Source organism: Mustela erminea, chromosome 7 (assembly GCF_009829155.1).
Source record: "Mustela erminea isolate mMusErm1 chromosome 7, mMusErm1.Pri, whole genome shotgun sequence".
NCBI classification, from domain to species: Eukaryota; Metazoa; Chordata; class Mammalia; order Carnivora; family Mustelidae; genus Mustela; species Mustela erminea.
The window spans coordinates 399,808-418,360 of NC_045620.1; the positions used below are offsets into that span (position 1 = coordinate 399,808).

General features: G+C 58.7%; 1 protein-coding gene, 1 long non-coding RNA gene and 1 other non-coding gene across 5 annotated transcripts in view; all 3 read left to right on the forward strand.

Moving 5' to 3' along the window:
• ZBTB46 (zinc finger and BTB domain containing 46) overlaps positions 1–18,553 on the forward strand; it is a 62,809-nt gene that overhangs the window by 39,459 nt on the left and 4,797 nt on the right. For 2 of the 3 annotated variants that reach the window (XM_032353540.1, XM_032353539.1), the window contains one exon: positions 15,696–15,871. In XM_032353540.1, the coding sequence (XP_032209431.1) occupies positions 15,696–15,871 (176 nt within the window). Of the gene's footprint in view, positions 1–15,695; positions 15,872–16,578; positions 18,022–18,553 lie in introns of those variants that run through there. The other variant, XM_032353541.1, reaches the window with a different exon arrangement.
• Positions 460–7,009, forward strand: LOC116596309. Its single transcript, XR_004288102.1, has 3 exons — positions 460–474; positions 5,433–5,442; positions 6,798–7,009. It is a non-coding gene; the product is annotated as an uncharacterized LOC116596309 (long non-coding RNA).
• On the forward strand, positions 15,315–15,456 carry LOC116596608. Its single transcript, XR_004288205.1, has one exon. It is a non-coding gene; the product is annotated as a U4 spliceosomal RNA (small nuclear RNA).

Consider the following 18,553-nt stretch of genomic DNA (forward strand, 5'->3'; position numbering starts at 1 on the left):
AACCTGGCTGTGGCAGCCTTTCTGGGCACCTGGTTTTGAGACGTGTGTCCCTGCAAAGGGCACCAGGATTAGCTGTGTGGCCCGAGCCACCGCTACGTGTCGCAAGATTGCGCGAGGGAGCCGAGGCGACTTCGTTTGCTGTCCGTCTGTCTGTCTGCCCCATGCTGCCCGTTTACAGTGCGGTTTCTCTAAGCGCTCGTGGTGAAGTGTCAGGACGGGCAGAAGCCCGTGTCGGTCGCCTCTCCGCCACCGCTGCTGGTTTCCGGGTGCGCCCTTATCTGCAGGAGCAAGTGTCTGTCCCCCGAGCACGGTGTGGCGACGTGGTCACATGTTTCTGCCCTCGCCGCCCACTGAGGGCTCACCCGCTTTGTTGGGACGGGGCCCCTTGTGCCCCTGCTCCACCGCCGGCGCGCCCAAGCCCCCCAGGCACCCTGCGCAGCGACTAGCATTGCCGGCCCACAGACGGGAGACCCTGTGTGCGTGTGGTGGGGGGGGCTCCACCGCACATCTGAAGAGGCGCTGAGAGCACGCCGGCAAGGTCACCATGGCCACCGAGCGTCCCACCGAGTGCGGACGCCCCAGGCTCCAATAGCAGGGGGCCGGCCCTCTGCTCAGGCGGGCGCAGGGGCCTCTGTGCTCCCTCCGCAGGTGGCTTGGGAAGGAGGTGGGGCCTGTGCAGTGCTGTCGGGCGCCCCTAGACCCGGGGGTGAGGGTGGGCAGTGCCAGGGAGCTGGACTTGGTCCTCCAGCTTCAGGCGCCTTGAGCTGGTTGTTAATGCTGGATGTTGGGTCCACATCTCAGCTGGCATGGGCTCGTCGTCGGAGAAACGTGGGGCAGGTGTGATGTTTTATGGACAGCAGCCCTGGCCCAGGGGGCGCTTTATGGGGCCCCCAAGGCCCCTGGCGATTCTGTCTGGTCTTCCCAAGAGGGGTGCGCTGTGGGCCACAAACATGGTCTGCTCGGGGCGGTTCTGCACAAGAATGGGACGACGGTTCCAGGTGTTTAAGGTCAGGGGACCATTTGTTTTTTTTTTAAAGATTTTATTTATTTATTTGACAGAGATCACAGGTAGGCAGAGAGGCAGGCAGAGAGAGAGGGGGAAGGAAGCAGGCTCCCTGCTGAGTGGAGAGTCTGACGTGGGGCTCGATCCCGGGACCCTGAGATCACGACCCGAACCGAAGGCAGAGGCTTTAACCCACTGAGCCACCCAGGCTCCCCAAAGTTAGGGGACCCTTAAATATGCAGGCAGTGCTGGAGCTGTGACGAGCTGCCGGGACCCACCTCTTGGGACAGTGTGGAACCTTCTAGGGAAGGTCTCGGGGTCTGATCACAGGGGCTTGGCTGATGGCTTCAGCAGATGGTTTCTTTCTAGACCTGCGGCCTTTACCTGGTTAAAGAAGCTTGCGTGCTTTCTGTGTGAGCCGAACTCGATTCTCTTTCCTCCGTTACGTGTTCAGTGGTAGGCGAGCCCCTGCCTGTTCAGAGTCACCGTTTACGGACTAGAAACTATGAGAAACGCTGACTGGCTGAGACACGGTTCTGGGTTACAAGTTGTATTTGCGAGCGAGCCGGGGTCTGGGGGGCCTGGACTCGGGCGTCGCCTTCTCGGACCGGCAGAACGTCTGGCGCACGCGGGTGGCTACTTGATTTCCTGGAACCGCTGGAGGGAAGGAGGCCGGCTCGCCGCGGGCCCGGGGGGACGAGTGTCCCGTAGAGCTGCCACGTCCTTCCAACAGCCGAGGTGACTCCGACCTGAGAACGTCGTCCCTGGTGATTGTCGCCGCTTGACCGGTAGACGCCGCTTCTGAGAAAGAGCCTGGGGTCTCCCCCTCCGAGTCAGAGCTGGTGCTGAGCCGTCTGAGTCAAAGGATGGGCCAAGTTCCCTCCTGCTGCTCCAGGGAGGGAACACCGGGGAGCGGCAGTGGGAGCTCCCTGCACGGGACCAGGGGCTGCCACCGTACTGTGCCGTCCCTTTCCGACCCTTGTACCCACGGGCTGCCCAGATGCCCAGGAGCACTTTGCGGGAAACTGCCGAGCTGGTTTCTGTCCTGGGTGTGGCTTAGAGAGAAGTCCTCACCGGGTGTGAAACAGGAGCCAAGGACCTGTCCTTGATTCTGGATCGACGCTGGAATTTTGGACAATGCCACTAGCTTCTAGGTAGACGGCCAGCGCAACACACCTTGGAGTGTTTTCCAGAAGATCGCTTCTCCAGGCCGCGGGCGTGCGTGTGCCCGTGTTCTGCCCGCGTGTCTGACTTCCTGGGGTGTGACCCTCTGTCGTAATCATTTCGCTTCTGGGAGAGAGATCCCCACCCCAAGCAAGCCGCGTGCGGAGACCCTGCTGTTGGGGCTGCTGAGCTGATAGATGCCCAGACAGACGCCCAGACAGACCCGGAGCGCTCCGCGCAACAGCAAGACCACACGGCCACTTCTACTTGGGAGCAAGCCCGCCGGTGGCGTGCGCTCATGCGCTGAGACTCGCTTCCTGTGTTCCCAGGGCCTGGCACCAGCCCCAGTCCTCCTGGGGGGATGCTGATGGCAGAGCAGAAGCCCCTCCCTCGGGCCCCTCCGCCCTCCACTCAGAGCCCGGGATGCCCGCTCTGGTGAATGGCCAGACCGGTCCCAGGACAGCACCGCCCCCCCCAGCCCAGGTAAGATGGGAGGGGGCCGCCACGTGCCCCGGTGTCCCGGGTCGGCTGCCCGTGTGGCACGTGTGTGCCCTGAACTCCGTGTGCGCTCACGTGCATCCCTGGCGTGTCCGCGTGTCCCGGGCCGTGCTCAGAGGCTGGTAAGGAGTTTCTGTGCTGGAAGCCGCTGTTCCACTCTGTCCTGCTGGCTCAGCTCCACCGGGCAAGGCACGTCCAGCTCTGCAGTAGTGAGTCTGGTCATGTAGACTGAAGCCGCCCACGTATGGACACAGGTGTCCCCTATGAATACGTAGCATCGGCGACAGGTAGCGTGGTGCTGTCTTCGAATGACAGCCATGCCCACTGCAGCGCACCTGCCGTCTGTCCCCACCGCTGCCGCGCTTCCCAGTCTCCATGCTTGTGGAGTAGAAACACGTGTTTGAACCAAGTTAAACACAAGTGCCCTTTTCCACCGAAGGAGGAGGGTTCTTGGGGAACGTCTGCCCCTCGTGGAAAGACATTCGGCTCAGACGGCAGCGGTTAAAGTCAGCAGTGCTCGCTGGTCCTGAGGCGGCTTTGCAGGCGGGGCTGGGTGTTTGCGTGACCAGCACGGACTCGGGGGGCTCTGGGACCCCAGGAAGGCCACACAGAACAAGCTGTCCTCTGTTCCCTGGGGCCAAGGGGTTGTTTATAGAGAAAAGGCGTGTTAGTTTCCTTTGTCTCCCTGAAGAAGAAGAAATCGTTAAGAAGAGCCTAACCACGTGTTTCGGGTTTGGAATTAAGTAAATGATTCCTCTCCCGGCAAGGTGGTTTGTGGGGCCGCTGCGTTCCGTAAACGAAGAGGATTTTCCCTTTGAGCGTCTGTCCGTTGAGAATCCGTGGGAGCCTTCCTTCCAGATGCCCTCGTGGTCCTCGTGGCGACAGTCAGGGCCTGGCACAAGGTGGTGTCCTCACACCCGAGCACCTGTGACTTGTCTCTCTGGTTCGAGATCGATGCCCTTGACGCCTGGAGCCCTGGGCTCGGCAGCGAGGACTCCTCTGGAGTTGTCCCCGACTGTCGCCCGGGAGGGTCTGTGTGGGGGCCGCGGGCCTGCCCGGATGCCTGGGGCCTTCTTCCATCTCCCCGCACGGCCAGTGCCCCACCCCCCAGGCCTGCTGGGCTCACCCCGAGCTCCGACAGCCTTTTCATGAAGTCAGCTAAGAAGCCACGAGAGAAGCACCCTGTGGACCCCGGTGCCTCTGCATAGGATAGCATTGAGGCTGGACAGACTTGACCGGACCCCATTCTGCATGGAGCAGACGTTCCCACGCGCCTCTCTGCGGCCAGGCCTGGTGTTCGGGGTCGGTGGCCACTGGGTGACGGCGAAACCACATCAGGACAGGGGCAGCTGCAGGGGTTGGAACCAGGCGTCCGTGTGAGGCTTTGAAGCTGAGACTTCCTGGCTCCGCCTCCGGCAGCCGAGTCTCCAGCCTCCCACCGAGGGCTTGGGGTCACTGGGGTCGTGTAGGATTGCCAGCTATGGGGGCAGAAGAGCAGGCTCCCTCCCTCAAGAAAGGAACCAAGGGGCTCTGCCCCCCATGAGGTCTGGAAATACCCAAGACGAAGCCTAGCCACGGTGTTCTCGGTGCGCGTGTCGCCCAGCATCTCTCCAGGGAGACGGCCCCGGGAGCAGAGCCACTGAAACGACGCTTCTTTTCAGAAAGAGCTCCTTGTGTTTGCTCTTGTCCACCGTCGCCGGACACCTTGGGTTCCGCATCTGCCTCTGTACACTGAGCAGGTGGTTGTAGTTGGGGGGGGCGGGGTCCAGGACGCAGAAGCTGCCGGTTCTCGAGCAGCACGCGGTTTCCCGGGAAGGAAACAAGCAGCGCCCCCCAACCCCACCAGTGGCTGTGGCTGGGCGGAGTCTGGGAGGAGCCTCAGCTGCTCCTGCTGGGCCCACTTCCTTCACTAAGGAAGAGCCAGGTTTCCAGAGGCTGAGAGACTTGTTGTCAAAGTGGTAAAGGACCAGTCGGGGTCAAGGTGACCAGGCAGGTTACCCTTCCCAGAGATCAGTGCCTCATGGCTTTATGGAAGTCCCCATCTACTGTCTACTGTCCTGATGGGTCTTCGAGCTGGGACGTCCCAGGCAGGTTATGGTGAAGTGTGGACACCCTGTGGCAGAAGTGGCCTGTGTAGACGTCTACATTCTGAGTCCGCTGGGTGGGGACACGGAGGCTCTGTGGCGGCTGTTTTCCTTTTATTTGCTCAGCTGACTTGTCCTTGGGGTGGACAGCGTGGACCAGCGGCTCACAGGGGCACCTGCACGGGGGAGTGTCTGTGCTGTCGTACTGAAAGGTTTTTGTTAAACTTTTAAGACAGTTGTGGCACCTGCTGGCTCAGTTGGTGGGGCCATTCTTGATGGCAGGGTTGTGAGTTCAAGCCCCACTTTGGCTATGGAGATAACTTATAAATAAAAAAAAAATTGGGGACGCCTGGGTGGCTCAGTGGGTTAAGCCTCTGCCTTCGGCTCGGGTCACGATCATCTCAGGGTCCTGGGGTCGAGTCCTGCATCGGGCTCTCTGCTCAGCGGGGAGCCTGTTCCCCCTTCGCCTCTGTCTGCTTCTCTGCCTGTTTTGTTCTCTCTCTCTGTCTAATAAATAAATAAAATCTTTTAAAAAAATCTTTAAAATGTTGAAACAATTAAGACATTTCAGACGGGTTCCTTAGTACCTGAAAGAAAGAAGTTTGTAAAAAGAAAAAATGAGGAAGTCAGTTATAGTAGACAGTCCAGTGGTCAGGGCACAAGACCCGTTTTAGAAGGGAAAGCCGTCTGACTGTCCTGGCGTCCAACCTTGTGCCCGTCGTGCTGCGCGGCCATCGGCCGTGGGGTTCTCCGAGGTGCGCGTGCACACTTTAGCTGTTACATTTCGTTGAATTTCTCACTGAAACGCGGCTCATGATTGATTCCAAAGAGTTTTTTAGAAAGACTTATCAATAGGTAACATCAGTTTCTCTAAACACAGAGAACTTCAGCAGTGAAAACTTCTCACCTGGGCGTGCTTGCCGGCACAGTGCGGCACAGCTGGGCGTCCCTGCCACGTGCACGCGGTGGAGAGGAGAGACGCCAGGGTCGCGCCGTGGCTAGGCGTGGAGACCGCCGCCCACCGAGGGCTACTACTTGACTGAGTTAGGTTGCATTTAAAATACAGGCTCTCGGGGGCACCCGGCTGGCTCCGTTGGTGGAGCACACGACTCTTGATCCTGGGGCCGTGAGTGCAAGCCCCACGCTGTGTCGTGTTTAGCAGCCCTTGCCTCCAGAAACAAACCCCAAACTTGAAATCTATAATCTGGTGTTGCTTCTTATCGGTCTTGGCCTTATGCACAGAACTCCAGTGCTAGGGCAAAGGCATTGATTTATTTTAAAGAAAACACTTGAAGAAAACTCGGTGAACTTCTAGTTTCAGCTGTGACAGCTTGTACTGCGCTTACTCTCCAGGCAAAATCTGTTTGAGAATCTGGCCGACACGCGCACACACACCCTGGAGACTGACCGGCACAGGTGGGACTTGAAGGGCTGTGCTTTCCGCCCAGATTTGTTTCTGGCCTGGTTCCCAAACACTGGAGCAGGGTGCTCTGTGGCCAGGAGACGGAGGGTGTCCTCAGGGCACCCAGGATAACTGGAACCGGAGGAGCAAATCTCAAGAAGCAAGAAGCCACGGAGACAGAGTCCCCACGTCTGCATACGAGCTCTCTCAGCTTCTGAGCCTTACACTGAGCCCCACCCAGAATCCCAGTGCAACAGGACTGCCTCTCGGGAGCGAGCAGATATGCACAGTGGTGTGGCCCTGGGACACAGGAGGCACTGTGCAAGCCCAGGGAGGATCACAGAGACAATGGAGACAGCCCAGGGGTGCCACCAGTCACCCCGGTCAGAGGAGTGTGCGACTGTTCCTCTTGGGGTCATGAGTTGCAGCCCCACGTTTGGTGTAGAGGTTATGTAAGTAAATAAAAGTTAAAAAAGGAAAAAACCCAACAGAACATGGGAGGCACCTTGGGCTTTCAGGGGAGACCCTGGAGGGGTCACACCTTGATGTGAAAGCCTCTTCCTCAGAGTGAGACCAAAACCAGATTAGAGCAGTCCCGACAGCAGCGCACACGGAGCCCTACAGGGCGAAGGTTAGTCCTCCCAAGTGTTCGGGACATTCTGGAAATGAAAATAAAATGTCTGAAATTAAGAATTCATTGCATAGTCTAATAGCAGTCTGGACACAACCTACGACAGGGTTAGTGAACTGGAAGCTTGGGGAACGTCCACGCTGAAGCTTGTAGGGAAAGAAACAAAAGAGGGGACACCTGGATGCTTCAGTCCGTAAGCATCTGCCTTCAGCTGAGGTCATGATTCCGGAGTCCTGGAATCAGGTCCTGCATCCGGCACCCAGCTTGGTGGGGAGTCTGCTTCTCCCTCTGCCACTCGCTCTCTCTGTCAAATAAGTAAATAGAATATTTTTTAATAAAATATTTTTTTTAAAGAGGAAGAAAACAAAAGAATGGGGAAAAAGCAAAGAGACACGATACAGGGTGAAAATGTGTAACGCGTGTGTAATTGGATTTTCAACGGAGAAAGGCAGAAACGGGGCAGGACACACCCAAAGAGAGCAGTTCGTTTGCCGGAGCCGATGGAAGTCACCAGCCGACAGGTTCAAGAAGCTCCGGGGACTTGGAGCAGAATGAGCACCAGACAGAAAACGGTGTCTGTGGGCAGGACTGTCAAACTACTGGAAACCAGTGACAGAAGGAAGTCTTAAAAGCGGCCAGCGAGGACCGACGCTGCTTCGCCGGGAGCCAGGCTGATGACGGTCTTGATCAGAGGGCCAGGGAGGCCACTGCCTGCACACCTGCCACGGTGTTGTTCACAGAGGGGCTGAGTGGAGACACTGTTGTCCACACGCGCCCCCCACCCCGCCACCAAGCGCGGAAGCCAGCCCTCGCCAGCCCTTGAGCGACAGCAAGAGTGGCCGTGCGTGCGTGTGACGGGATGCGTCTCGATCGCTGAAAACGAGGATCTTGTGGGGTTTTTAACAGAAATCAGAGTGTAACACAAGATGGTGGCAGCACAAGGGGTCTGGGACGGATGAGCTTGACTGCTGAAGGCTCCCGGCATTCCTTGTGAAGTCGTGTGCATAACGGCCGAAACAGTAAAGCACAACTCAGAGGCTTAGGAAGAGAAAAAGACGGGCAGCGTTTGACTCATTAGAGATAAGGCACGCAGGGAGGAGTAAAGGACAAAACAAAACATATTAAGATGGTAGATTTCACGTGGCTACGTTGATTGAACACTGCAATAAAAAGATGAAAAAATTTGGTGTGGAAAAAGTTCACTGTTTGTAGGTGATGTCATTCACAGATAAGGACCCAGAAAGTGTTAAAGCAAAAAGATAGTAAGAGAAGCCAAGGAAGGACGGCTGGGCGGCCCAGTGGGTGAAGTGTCTGCCTTCGGCTCAGGTCATGATCCCGGGGTCCTGGCATCCAGCCTGAGTCCCACGCCAGGCTCCCTGCTCAGCGGGGATCTGCTTCTCCCTCTGCCTCCCCCGCCCCTGGTCATGCTCTCTCTCTCAAATGAATAATAAAAAAAAAAAGGTAAACCAAGGAAGCCCCTACAGGAAGTCTTTAATCTTAACATTAATGTAAACTGAAGAATTATGACTCAAGGGACCTCATGTAATGGTAAAGGGGTCAGTTCTGGGGGAGATGGAACAGGCCTAAGTGTGCGTGCCTAATTTTGAAATGTGTGATGTGAAAGTCGGCCGCAGTCAAAGGAGAAAGATGAATTCACGTCCCAGTGGGAGACTTTGGACCCATTTCCTCCGTAATTGATGGGCCGGCGGACGAGTAACTGAGGACAGAGATGGTGTGAGCGGCTTCCAGATATTAACTGAGCCCCAAGTTTCTGTAGTGACTCCATCCGGTCACATGGGACCACTCTCTTCCTAGATCCCTGGATTCAACTTGCTACTCTGCGTGGACGTTTCCCACCTGTGTTCGGCAGGTGCTGACCTGTAACAACGTGAGTAATCGGAAACGCGGAATCTCCGGTGCAGGTGACAGGTGCTGGTGACGCGCTCACAGGGCAGACGGGTCTCGGTGGAGTCCGCGTCTTCTCTGAGCCCGCTGACGTCATTCTTTACAGATCAGCAGCAAAAAGATACTGGAATATCCCCCAAACGTTTGGAAATCAAACAACATACTTTTTTTTTTTTTAAAGATTTTATTTATTCATTTGACACAGAGAGATCACAAGTAGGCAGAGAGGCAGGCAGAGAGAGAGAGAGAGGAGGAAGCAGGCTCCCCGCGGAGCAGAGAGCCCGATGCGGGACTCGATCCCAGGACCCTGAGATCATGACCTGAGCCGAAGGCAGCGGCTTAACCCACTGAGCCACCCAGGCGCCCTGAACAACATACTTTTAAGTAATGCTCGAGTCCAAGAAGTCACAGCGGAGATGGCAGAATACTTTGCACTGAGTGGTGTGACGAGAGAGCCCATCGGGACCCGCAGGACGCAGGTGAAACGGGCCAGGGGCCTTGCGCCCGGAGCTGCACGTAGTCTAATTTTGGGTCAAGGAATGAGAAAAGGGAGAGAGAATTAAACCCAGAGTAAGCGGGAGTGCGCGCAAGAGGACACGTCAGCGAAGCGGAGGCAGACGCGGGTAGAACAGGGAAGGCAGCCGTGCAGGTCAGTGAAAGTCACAAGTCCCTGTCAGGCGTGAGCAGCACGAACAGAAGACTGTGCTGATTCTACAGAAAAGGTGTGAAGTAGAGATCACCCCTGAGACCCTACAGGTATCAGAGCAAGAATAAGAAAATACTGTGAACAATTTAGATCAACACATTTGACAAGCTGGGGGAAATGGGCCAATTCCTTAAAACACTGTCGGACTGGGAGCTGAAGGGGGTGTAAAACAGCACGTAGGGCTCCCCCGGGAGCCCTTGGGACTGACTGTGGCCTCCTCGGGACCAAAGGGACCACTCGGCTGGTCCAGAGCAAGCAGGTTTAGGGTGGCTCAGCGCTCCAAGGCGCAGGGACCACCCGGGGTTGTCTGGTGCTGGGGTGAGTAAGGCGACGTGATAGTGGGTTTGCCTGTGAAAGACACACAGTTCTCTTGGAAATGGCCAACCCTGCAAGGGGCGTTCCCAGGGCCCCAACGTGCAAGCATCCGGATGCTTGAGGAAAGGCGTGGCTGTCACAGGCAGCCCGGATGAGGGTGACGGAAGAGGCTGTCCGCCACCACCAGGGGGCGCCCGCAGGCACAGTCCGCACAGACCACACGGTCTGACCCCTGGCCTGGGCGGAGGTGCCTCGGCCATGCCCCGAGGCCGGACAGTCTTTTCAGTACGTGATCCTGAGGGCTCCGGATGTTGAGAAAAACAAATCTTGACTTCCAGCTCACCCCAAGCACAAAGATTAGTTTGGGATGCATCAGAAAGTGGATGGTTTCAGAGAGGCAACCGAGGACAGTAGCTTCATGATCACGGTGGTTTTCAAGAAGCTCATAAAAAGCACTTGTCTAAGTGGACATGGTGAAAATCACGAATTTTTCCACTAAAGATGCTGTTCAGAGAGTAAAAGGACCAGAGGCTGGAGAAAATGTTTGCAGTAAATGTATCGGACAAAAGATTCATATTCAGAATACATAAAACTTTAAAGACATCTAAGAAAGAGGCAGCTGAGTTATCAAGGAAGAGACCTGAGCGAGCTCGTGCCCGGTGGGCGTGGTGCCTTCCGTGGGTGGGACATGCAGACAACAGCCTCGCGGTGCGCGTCAGGCCGGAGGACAGAGACCCACAGACTGCCCGAGCCAGGCCTCTGCAAAGACACAGCCCCTGGGATGCTCGTGCGCTGCTGGAGGGGACGTAGACTGATGCGGCCACGTGAAACACTGCCTGGCCCCATCTGCTGAAACGGAACGTGCAAGTTCCCTGTGGCCCAGACGGTCCGCTCTTAGGTGTATGCCCAAGAGCAATGAGAGCCTGTTCAGCAGAAGACGTGTCTGGGAGCCATCTGAGCACCATGGTCCGTGAGGTCGGGTGCCCCTCGGCGCACGCGGCGGGGTGGGGGGGTTGGTGTTGTACCATGGAATGCAGCACAGCAGCAAGCGGGAGCAAGCCACTGCTCCAGACAGCCGCGCAGTGGCTTTCGCTGACTCCGCTAGTGAATAAGGCTGAACCTGAGTGTGTGATCCCGCAAATGTGGGGTCCCAAAGCGGATGTCTGGCATGCGTAAGTCAGCTGTATGCACTTCCTGTAGGGTTAGAAAACCTTTCAAAAGTAGTTTGGACACATTAGAGCTTCGCTATGTTCGAAGACAAAATAATTGGCCGCTTACAAGTTAATAAACTTATTATTGGAAAAACAAAGTGGGGTTCCTGTTTGGACCTGTTTCTGAAATGCACTTGAAGTGCAGTGTTTGGAAATTACAGTCAGAAGCCGAGTGAACATGCGATGGTCGTGAGGGAAGACCCGTGTGCCCTCCTGGAGAAGCCGCCTCGGGCAGCCGTCTGCATCGCCGGCGGTTCCCTGGAGGCTTTGAGGTGATCATGAAATGGTTCTGGAGTGTTCGCTTCTCCGGCGCGTCCGACCCTCCTGCGGGGCTGCAAGGGGTGGGGGTGGGGGTGGGGGTCAAGGACAGGTGGCGGCGGCCCGGCAGGCTTCCTACAGATGCATTTCTGCAACACTGGATCAGGTGTCACCGGGCTCCTTGCTCTGCAGAGTCCACTGCGGCATCGGAACCTGCTTCTTGGTCATAAGCTTCCTGTGCACGCCGGAGCGCTCGGTCTCAGGGAGGGCTTCTGGTTTGGACAGAGCGGCCGCGAGCGTCTGCTTCGGTTGGATGGATTTGTGCTTTTCCATCATTTCAGTGACGCTGTCACTGTTGACCTTCTCAGGCTCTCTCAGCGTTTATGAGAAGAAAACCGTGTGCTGTGGCAAGTTTTCCGAACACACAGAGACTGTACGTCACAGGTTCTGGAAGTGTTCGGTTCTTTCCAAGAAGAAGTTCCGATCACGACAGCCAATGAACATTCCCTTACTGCTCACGGTGCTGTTCGTTCCCGGAGGTGGTGGAATGCTGTCCCCCACGCCAGAGCTGCGTCCACGTCCTAATCCCCGGAACCTGTGGATGTGACCCTATGTGGATAGAAGGATCTTTGCAGATAGAACTACATCTTGGAATATCCAAGTTGGACCTAAATCCAATGACAAGGGTCCTTATAAGAGACAGAAGAGGAGGGACCCAGACATGGAGAAGCCACATGAAGGAGGCGGAGATGGGAAGATGTGGCCACAAGTCCAGCACTCCTGGACCCTCAGGAGCTGGAAGGGGCAGGAAGGACCCTCCCTGGAGCCTCCAGAGGGGGCACAGCCCTGCGACACCTGGGTCCCAGACTCGGGCTCCCCAGCTGCAGATGGGTAGCTCTTTGGTGCCTTCGACCGCCCCGTTCCTGGTGTTCTGGTGGAGGCAGGAAACGAACATAATAAGAAAAAGCCAACATCGTCATCTTTGCTTCAGAAAGTGTGTGTTCTTAGTGCCTGGAGCCCCGCGCAGGCTCTTCCCAGCCAGGGAGGGTCCCTAACAAACAGCCACACTCACGCCTGTGCATTCTCCGTTGTTTTTCTAGGGGAAAAAATGCAGCACTTCTGCACAGAAATCAGTTCTTTTTCACGTGTGAGTCCAAGTTGCTAAATACAGAAGGCTAGAATACGTAATAGGGCATTATAACTTGCGTGTTTATAGAAGCAGAACAGAGGCCATGAACAAATACTCTCAGAAAAGGTTGCTTTAATAAAATGAGGCAAGAGTTCACTTCCTCTCCATCCCAGAGTGGGTGGTGCCTTTGCTTTATTTGGTGTAAGATGAAAAGTGGGATCACGGTGCCTTGGAGAACCCCTGGGGAGGACCGAAGGCGCAGAGCCGAGAGGACGACCCCGGCAGGCCTGGTCTGCGGGCCGGCCCGGCTGCATCGAGTGTGCGGGCTGTGAGGCTGCCCTGACTCGGTCCCGCTGTGGGGGTGCAGGAGCCCTGCTCCGGGGGCCACAGCCTGAGCTCCCCCTGGCTCGAGGCCCTCCCTTAGGAAGGGCAGCTCCCTTCTGGCTGCACGGACACCCCAGAAACTCCTGCAGCTCTCTCCTCCAGCCCGGAGGCCAGGCTGGCAGAGCGCGTACGGTGACAGCGGGCACCGATGTCCGATGTCCGGCACACCCGCACGGCTTCCCTGCACCTCGGCCGAGGGCAGCAGACAGGACGGCCGCGCGGGGACAGGCGGCGGCAGCTCGGCCCGTGCCTCTTCTGAGGCTGTGCGTGCAGGAGGCAAGGCGCGCCCGTCGGGGAGCTCACGGACTCGTGCACGGGGGCCGAGCGGCGGGCGCGGCGTGGACATCCAGCAGGAAGGTCTCCGCTGGGTCAGTGAGGGCCCCAGACCCGTGCGGGCCGCCACTGAAATGGTGGCGTGGACAGCCGGCCACTGTGTGTTAGCGGAATAGTGGCCTGCGTGACTGTGTGTCACCATTCCAGTCTGCGATCTAGAGCCCGTTTGTGCGCAGAGAGGAGAGTCCAGGTCGGACGCTGAGCTGTCAGCTGAGGTGGTCCTCGTGGCTGGGCCGCGGGGTGCACGCGGCTGCCACGTGCCTTCTGTGCTCCCTGCGGCCTTCTGGTTTTGCTGTCTTCCCCGAGGCACGGCTGCGGCGTCCATCCCGCCCCCGGCTCCTGCCACACGCACGCACACGCGCCCCTGTGCCAGCAAACGCATGGGCAGAGCTTCTGATTGGGAGCAAATGCTCTACTGCCTTGGCCAGGACAGATTTCCGAGAGAGGTGTTGGGGGGATGCAGCGTCCCTCTTACGGGCACGGAGACCACGGGGCGAGCGGGCGGCCAGGCTCCAGGCAGTGGCATCGGTTGTGAGCTGTGATCAAGTCCACGCAGCCTAGTGCTGGGGCCGTGGGGGCCTGAGGATGCCTAGAGGTCACCCTGGAAGGCTGTGCTGGGAGGACCGACTCTCACACCAGGGCCTGGAGCTCTAGGCACACGGTAGGACGGGCTCGCACCACTGCCCGTGGGAACAAAAGAAATCCGGGTTCCTTGCGTGTTTAGATGCCCTTTAAGGGTTCCTGCAAGAAATACTTTATTTATTTATTTATTTATTTTAGATTATTATTATTATTATTATTTTAATTTGACAGAGATCACAAGCAGGCAGAGAGGCAGACAGACAGAGAGGAGGAAGCAGGCTCCCCGCTGAGCAGAGAGCCCGATGTGGGGCTTGATCTCAGGACCCTGAGACCATGACCTGAGCTTTAACCCACTGAGCCACCCAGGTGCCCCAAGAAATACTTTTAAAAAAAAGTTGGAGACTGCTCTCTGGGGCGTCCAGCTGGCTCAGTCGTGAAGTGTGCGACTCTTGATCTCAGGGTTGTGAGTTCGAGCCTCACGTTGAGCATAAAGCAGAGAGAGCAACACAGCGTTTCCACACACTGAAGCAGGCGTGTGTTAGGGGCAGAGGTGCAGCGGTGAGGGCCAGCTCGGCACAGGGAGCCCAGGAGCCAGTGTGGTTCCTGCCACTCTGCACCTGTCGTTTCCGTGCTGACATGCCCATGGCTGGGCCTGAACAGCAGAATGGGTCTCGGGGCCGTGGGCGTGGCTCACGGAGATGGCAGGGAGGGCCCCTGCTACTGGGTGGCATGGTGGGCGGCCCACGGTTGTGGGGACAGGTGGTCATCCTTCCAGTAGGCTGGCTGCTTCCCTCCTGCAAGAGGGACCCAGGCTCTGAGTCACCTCAGCTTCGCTGGGTCCCGCTGTCTTGGGCTGTGTCACTCTGGGGCATTTGTTTTCTTATCTGCTGCCTGGGCACCTCCTCGGGCAGTGGTGACTGTGGCCAGGGCCTGCCACACTTGGACATTTGGTAGGGTTCGGAGGACCCAGTGGACGACCACCGGGCTGACGGTGTCCGCACCCCTCCTGGGGTTCATTCCAGCACCCTGCCTTTGGCCTTGGCCAGTGTTTGTGACTGTGGGGACTTTTGGCCTGTGTTTGGGGTGCTGGTGCCATGTCCAGCCGGCCAGGTGCCGTCCGGGCTGTAGAGCGTGAGGGCCCTGGGGAAATGCATCTGGACAGGTGTCCACCACCAGGCTCCTTGTGTGCCAAGAAGTGAGATCCCAGGCCCTGGCCGCTCTCAGCGATCCTGGTGAAGTCTGGGACGATTGCTTCCAGTCCTCAAGGTTAATGGGGTTACTGGGTGGAGGCTCTGCGTGTTCCAGAGGGGCTAACTGTGGTGTCTGGGTGTGCCCATCGCCGAGGGCACCACTCAGGATAAGCTGCCCATGCTTGGTGGGGCGCTGCACAGTGGGTCTGATGCATGGGACCCCAGACCCCGTGATCCCCATCAGGAGATGCCCTGGCGTGTGAGGCAAGGTGCCTCTGAAGGGTGGCCACGTCCTGGTGTGGGATGCGGCCGCTGCCATGCGTTTGAGCAGGTCACAGGATGATCCCTCTGGGGCCCGTGGCATCGCTTCCTGAAATGCAGGCAGAACGGGCGAGAGGGGTCACACCCGGGACAGAGGCCACTCAGCGGTCCTGCTGCACATTGGGGGCTGACCCGAGCCTCTCCCTCGGCTGTGCCCCCAGCTGCTTAGACGGCACCTTCCCTCCGGGCATTAAAAGTGCCTTTGCGCAGTGGCAGTATCGTAGCCAATGAGGTTTATCCGAGGCGCGATTATTGCTAATTGAAAAGTGCCTCTGGCCTGCGGGTGCCTGGAGGGGCCAGCTCTGCCCGGTGGCTCCCGGCCCCCAGTGGCCCATGGGCTTGAGCGGAGCCGCAGGCTGGGGCCTGGACTCCGGCTTCACGTGTCGTCACACTGTCATTCTCCGTTCCGACAGCGTGTGCGGCGCTCACGGGGTCTCGGACGCTCACGGCCCTGTGGCCGGCAGCGCTGGAAGCGGCGGCCTCCAACCTTCGGTGGGACGCGTGGGCCTCATGGGGGCGTCCAGGTGGGCTTGGCGGGGGCGGGCGGCTCACTGAGTTCGCGGGTCTGCTGTCTTTCAGTGAACGAGTTCACGGTGATCAGAAAGAAGTTCAAATGTCCCTACTGCAGCTTCTCGGCCATGCACCAGTGCATCCTCAAGCGGCACATGCGCTCTCACACCGGGGAGCGGCCCTACCCCTGCGAGATCTGCGGCAAGAAGTTCACGCGGCGTGAGCACATGAAGCGGCACACGCTGGTGAGTGGGGGCGGGGGGTCAGCATGGGGTCAGCGTGGGTCGTCACAGGGTCGGCACGGGGTCGCATGGGTCATCACAGGGTCGGCATAGGGTCAGCATAGGTTGTCACGGGGTTGGCATGGGTCAGCATGGGTCATCAGGGGGTCAGCATGGGGTGTATGGGGCATCACAGGGTCAGCATGGGGTTAGCATGGGTTGTCATAAGGTCACCACGGGGTCGGGATGGGGTCAGTGTGGGTCGTCACAAGGTTGCATGGGGTTGGCATGGTGTCATCGTGGGGTCAACATGGGTCATCACGGGGTCAGCACGGGGTCAGCATGGGCCAGCATGGGTCGTCACAGGGTCAGCATGGGGTCAGCATGGGTCACCATAGGGTCACACAGGGTAGGCCTGGGGTCAGCGCGGATTGTCATGGGTCAGCGTGGGGTCAGTGTGGGTCATCACATGGTCATCATGGGTCAGCGTGGGTTGTCATGGGGTCGGCATGGGTCAGCATGGGTCATCACAGTGTCATCATGGAGTCGGCATGGGGTCGCGTGGGCTGTCACAGGGTCAGCATGGGGCTGGCATGATGGTCAGTGGAGGGTAGTTAGCATGGGGTCCTCATGGGGTCAGCTGGGCCCACTCTGTGCTGGGCTGAGAGGTCCAGGAAGCTGGGATGATGATGTGGGCCATGGGAAGCCCTAAAGCAGGTTCTGCTCTGCAGGGGGAAGGCCAGTTGAGTAGGTCGAGCCGTGTTGACCCCCACCCTTCCTGAGAAGCTCCACCCACTGAGACTTGGGGCAGAAAGCAGGTGGGCCACAGCACCCCCAGCCCCAGAGCTCGGCCTGGCTTTGGCAAGCTCCAACCAGGCCTTGGCAAGTGCTTCCTCCCCTGCCAGGACCCCTGCCCTGGGCCCCTCGTGTCCCACCATGTCACTTCCTCCAGTGCCCCGGCTCCAAGTCATGGTGGGACGCCCCTGGCTCCCCCATGGCCTTGTAAGTGTTGGGTTGCCTGGCAGTGGCGGGCACCCAGCGGGCAGGTGCTGAATGGATGCATGTGCTCGGTCAAGGAGTGACAGAGGTCGTCCTTGAAACACGGAGGCAGATTTGCCAAAACACACAGGGCAAGGGAGCCTTGGGCAGGCGAGATGAACTGTGGGAGCGACGGCTGGACCACAAGGTTGTGCACAGTGTCATCTTCTTGAGACACGCACTCAAGGCGGGGTTCGGGGCTGAGGGTGGGGCCAGCTGGAGCTTGCAGGACTGATGCGGTGGAGGCGGCCCTGGGGGCAGATGCCCAGAGCCCTCAGCCTGTGCCACAGGGGCCGGGAGAGGGCATCGGGGTGATGTCATGAGTCTGGGAATCTGCACGGTGTCAGGAGTCGTCCTCAGGGCACAGACTTGGCTGACCCTGCAGCATGCTGAGAAGCCCCAGGAGGTGTGGAAGGGCTGTGTGGGCCGTGGTGAGGGTGACCCAGGGGTGCCCTAGCGCAAGGGCAGCAGGTGGCTGGGGGAGGGCCGGGTGACACCCTCAGGCCTGGCTGCTGGTGAGGGGAGCCGCGTGGACAAGTGGGGTCTTTGCCTGTGTGTGTCCATCTGGGGTGCGTGGGGGGCTCTGCCTCACTTTGGGGTCGCATCCAGATTTACTCTGCTTGGATCCCCCCGTTGGCTCTCTGCACGGGGCAACCTTACTAGCCTGTTGTTTCATCTTTCCAGCCCAGTGGGGGCTCTTATTTGGGGGTGAGGACACCCGGGAAGACTCCCGTGAAGTCAGGCAGCAAAGCTGGAGTGGGGACAGCCCCAAGAGGCAGGGGGCCCAGCCCAGCTGACCGAGGGATGTCCCATGGCCCGGCCTGCAGTGTCCCCCCACCCCCGTCGTGGGGTCCAGCAGCGGGGGAAGCGGTAGCCCCGGCCTGGACGGCAGGTCTGTGAGGCAGTCGCTGCGGCTAACTTGAGGCCGCCGACTGCAGAGCTGGCCTTTCGTCCATGTGGCCCCTCTGCGGAGCCCACCCTGAGAGCCACAGAGGCTCACATTACCACGGAAACCTGGGGGGACACATGTGCCGATGCCCACGCTGTCCCACTCGGAGGTGAACGGTGCTCGCTGGCCACACTCAGGTGCTGGAGGTTGTCGCTCGCAGGCTGTGACGGCTTTCCCTGGCAAACCACGCCCTTGCTGCAGGAGACGGTCTGCCGGAGGCTCTGTGCGGTCATTGTCGTTTACCTGGGATGGGGCCAGATTTCCATCCTGGGGTCCTGCTTGGGCTTCAGGGAGGAACATAAATCCCTGAAAATGTACTTAAAATGTGTGCAGGTTTGCCTTTTTCTGAGAAGAGGCTCCATGTCTTCCCCTTTCGTGGTTGGGAGCCCCGACCTCCAGAAGCCGCTGAGCGTCTGCCAGCAGTAGGGGCACTCGGCGTCCCCGCTGGGCAGACGCCGTCCCATGCAGTGGGAGGGACTGGGGCGGCGGCGCCAGGAGTCCTCTGGGTGGGGGGTGTCTCAGGAGTGGCCTCCCATTGAGGACGAGCCCCGGGTTGCCACGGTGCCCACAGCCTCCCTCTCTCCTCCACGTGCTTGTCCGAACAGGGGCCTGACCATCTGGCGCTGGCCGAGGGGCTCCCCACGACACCTTTGTCGCTCCGGGCCGTCCTGGCACAGCCCCCGACTCCCTTCTTGGGAACCCTAACCCTAACCGTAACC